The sequence below is a fragment of the Oratosquilla oratoria genome, chromosome 1 (genome assembly GCF_046742065.1).
Source record: "Oratosquilla oratoria isolate Oo_2021 chromosome 1, ASM4674206v1, whole genome shotgun sequence".
NCBI lineage: Eukaryota > Metazoa > Arthropoda > Malacostraca > Stomatopoda > Squillidae > Oratosquilla > Oratosquilla oratoria.
In genome coordinates this window covers 42,181,003-42,185,376 of record NC_134777.1, presented here as the reverse complement: position 1 = coordinate 42,185,376, position 4,374 = coordinate 42,181,003, and the positions used below count along the sequence as shown (strand labels likewise).

General features: G+C 37.6%; 1 protein-coding gene across 1 annotated transcript in view; it reads left to right on the top strand.

The window, feature by feature from the left end:
* The first annotated feature begins 418 nt into the window (after positions 1–418).
* The window catches only part of LOC143033025 (sodium- and chloride-dependent GABA transporter 1-like), a 53,789-nt gene continuing 49,833 nt past the window's right edge, over positions 419–4,374 (top strand). Inside the window, exon 1 of the mRNA XM_076198224.1 lies at positions 419–600. Coding sequence (XP_076054339.1) covers positions 577–600 — 24 coding nt within the window. The 5' untranslated portion in view covers positions 419–576. The remainder of the gene's footprint in view (positions 601–4,374) is intronic.

The window sequence follows — 4,374 nt, the reverse complement described above, 5'->3', positions numbered from 1 at the left end:
ACACACACACACACACACACACACACACACACACACACATATATATATATATAATAATATATATATATATATATAATATATATATAATATATATATATATATATACATATATATATATATATATATCCTAAAATATCTTGGGCCAGGCGACGTTAATTATCTCTCTTTTTTCTTTTTTTTTTTTTTTTTTTTTTTTTTTTTTTTTTTTTTTTTTTTTTTTTTTTTTTTTTTTTTTTTTTTTTTTCCTTTCTCATCCTATTACTAAACCAACCAACAATATTGTTTGTTTGTGTACCGAATGTGTGTTTTTACTTATTTGTATGTATGCGTATGTGTGTATATGTATGCATGTATGTATGTATATAACCATGCATATTTTCAGAAATTTTATGAAATACACTTAACTGCCACGTGTGAATTTCTTTCCACAGATCACAGCAGTGTATACACCAACAAAATTACACTTACACGACTTTACTCTGTTCATAAATCACACACAGCAACACACTTTTAATCACACGCTACACTTCCATACATCCTGACCCGTACGTGAACCGGAGGGAGACCAGTGTAGGCATGGAGAAGGCGTTCTGCTCCCAGGTAAGTACTTCCCGTCAAACGTTTCAGTTTCTTGGCGTAGTCATACCTCTCTTTCTAATGGGCACAGCGATTTTCATATCACGATTTTTTTTCTCTCTCTCAAATGCCTTTTTCAGGTTGATTGATTTATAAGATTTATGGCCTTCAGCCATTCAGCGCATGTTCATCAGTTTCAAATTCAAGGATGTCTTTCCATCGACCACCACTATATCAACTTATGCACACACGTACACCCACATTTGCATATATACATGCACATATATCGCTTGTTTGCGAAAACGTCGTCATAACTCAAAATATAGAATTTTTCAGGAGAGGCATTTTAAAGTTTCAAAACGCTCTCAATATTATAAAAAGCCCTCAAACACCATAGGTGGAACATTTTTTGGAGCATCAAATACGCCTCTAAAGTTTATAGAAGTTGAAACAATCATAATCTTTACTAAGTCTAAAATATTTGTTGGAACAAGTTGGAACATGTAAGGTTATGTCGTTGGGACATTTAGCACTCCCTAGCGGTCAATTTTTGAGCTACAGATATGACACTGTTACCAAAAAATTCCGTGTTTGAAGATGAATATGTCTGTATAGATAACTCAAAAATTCAGTTTTTTGAGTTATGACGACGTTTTCGCAAACAAGCGATATATGTTTATATACATCCGTACACAAAGACCCATGTACACTGATATGCGGAATGTGTTTAATCCCAAATCCATTCCTATGCCTTGATTAATGCAAGACTACGAATAAAGATTAAAATTAGCGTAGTTAAAATTAAATACTATAAAATAGATTTAATTCTTTTAAAGAATTTGATAACCTGTTCCACTATGATATGTTCATTTAAAATTTCTACCAAGGACTTGTCTGATAGTGAATGAGTCCTACGTTGATTTTCATAGAAAGGACATTCTACTAAAATATGCTATACTGACTGGTCCACGTGACAAGTAGAACACTGAGGAACACTGCCCACTCGTCATCAGGTACTTATGGGTTGCATGAGTATTACCGATTCGCAACCTAGTTCAAATAATGCTAAACCTCCTGTTCGTTGGGTAGTGGAGCCATGCTTGAAAAGAAGGTCTTATATCATTTAACTTAAAATTACTTGTCAAATTAGACCAGTGGTCTTGCCACTGGTCTTTGCAACAAGATCTAATAACATTTTTAAAATCTGGAATGGGGATTCCCATGCTGGAACAGTGGTCAAGCCTAGTTACTGCTTTGGTTGCTACATCAACCTGTTCATTACCAGCGATTCCAACATGGGACGGAACCCAACAAAATTTTACATTTATTCCTTTTCTACTGATTAATAGAAAAGTTCAATCTTTAATTTCTTGGACCAGATAATGAGATGGAAATAACTTCCCTAAAAATTATAAGAGACTCATCGAGTCAGTGTATACAACATAACTTGTACCATGGGGGCAGTTAGAAAATATTTTAAATATTTACTTTTATTTTGCAAGAGCTCTCCTATAGATAATTTTATTAATAAGACAAGGGTATCTACGATATCTTTTGTCACAAGTTCTTGTTATTTTCCGGCTCATTTTGCAAGATTTGTTCCACCAAGGGACTGTAGGACGACGAGAATTTCCTGATATTCTAGGTGACATTGTGGCCCCGTATATCAGTGTTCATAAGATGTTCGTATGCGATCTTGATGAATTGGTATTTTCTTGAGGGTCTTTATTTTGGTCAGGAGGTTTGCATATGTCCAGATACATAGGATGAGAGTCTGCCAGGAAGCACTGCATTTTCATATTTCAGGGTGTAAATTCTTTGAAAGCTTTCATAGCATTTTTGCCATTTGAAAAGTTGATCCATGTTTCAAAATACCTATTTTTCTCTCCAAGTCTATTTCTAACTTCTTTTATTGTTGCAAACTTAACTAATTCTCCATAAATAGTATCAAAGCTCCAATTCAATTCCTTCTTTACCAACAAAATAGATTTAGAGTTTTCGTTAAAATCAGCTGTGTATGGTTCCAGAGTTATTACTGACTCTAAAACATTTCCTAAGTCCTTTTCCTTTCCAAGGTCATCAAGAAGAGATAGGGTTTTAGGAGTCCCTGCTCCATTAAGAGAAGTCATAATGGCAGCAAGTCTGATATAGTGTACCCCTTTTGGAGGATTGCAATCCTCCTATCCTGTGAGACTCAGCACAGGAAAGGGTACCTGTGGGGATCAATCTTCTGCTTGGGAGGGGCTGTCTCCCTTCAGGTGGGCTAACACTGATCAGTGGGGGTAAAACCACTACCACCGTCAGCCCGGGGGCCTGGCGTCCCCCATTACCCACAAATACAAAGGACTTATAACCGAATTACCAAGGGGCCTGCCAGGGGATGAATGCATCTAAAATATTGAGTATCCAGCTCCCAAGTCCAACACAAGCCAACTATCCAAAAGATGAAGAAGGGAAGAACGAAATAGTCAGAAGAAGAAATGGGTCTGACTACAATTTGTTGTGTCAGCAGCCGAGAAGCAAGGTCATCAAAACTCAGAGAGCTTGTCAGTGACCCGGCGGCATCGCCCTTCGGCTGTCATCACCTATTCCCCCCAAACGGCGTCAGCTGGTCAGGGTCTGTGGGGGCCTTTTTTCAGGATTGCTTTTTCAAACTTGTTTTTCGTGTATTCGCTTCGTTGCACCGTTCCTTAGGATTCTTATTTTCACCACTTCCCCGGCGAAAAAGTGCAGTAGAGTTGAATAGAATTGCCTGGCGACCGCCGGAATAAGTATATGATTACCTTCTCCGTACAGAAAAATGTTATTCGGAACAAAATCTAATACCTTTCTTACAAATGGAACATCACATGGGTGAACAGAATAGCCTAACGAACAGCTAGAGTAAACACAATACGTGACATGGAAAGATACACGAATTACTTGTATTTACTGTATCTGAACAGCTTGGATTACTCTGCTCTTATGACCCCTTGTTGTAAGGAATCACTAATGCAAAACACCCCTTGCGACTTATTGTGATGTTCATACACGCAGTACTTCCATCTTGTTGCCTCAAAATGAGACCATTTACAAACCCGGAAATGTGCTCTTTTGTCAACTGTGCACACACAGGATTATACCTCCCCCACTTCCTGCTGACTAGAGCACGTATTATATTCCAACGTTTGGTACTGAGGCAGTCTAGCCTCTATTGCTACTCTGCGTCTGGACTTAGCAGCAGAATTTGTTACTGTAACTGTCTTTCTAACCTATTTGTGCCATTTTTTCTCGTCTTTATAGAGGTATATACATAATGTTAGTTCATCACTATATGAATTTTTTCATTACATTTTTTTTATCTTTTGATTTCTTTCCCTTCATCACCGAGTCTCATGAGATGAAAGGGGCAATGTGAGTGGACCTTTTAATGTATGGATGTGCTTTAATTCGTTTCTCCAGTCATAATGTAGTTGTAGTTGATAGTAAAACAGTCATTATCATTCCACCACCAAGGTTTAGAATAACAGAAACATTAGTAGTACTTACCATCTTGGAAGTGGTCCTATAGTTGTACTAGGGTACATTTTTGTAGCCATCCACATTGTTGGATAAGAAGGGTTGAGCCTGAGGTATTCACCTAGAGAAAGTGTCTGTCACTGGCCTTTCACTAACTTACGGGTGCGCTGAACAATGCACAAAGTTTCAACTTGTAACTAAATAAGCTCAGCTTTAGGGCGTGTCCCTTTGGGGGCTTCTGCTGGGAACCCACGAGAGGTAATGTCAGGTATTGGTCAATCATTATATTCCAGGGTAAGA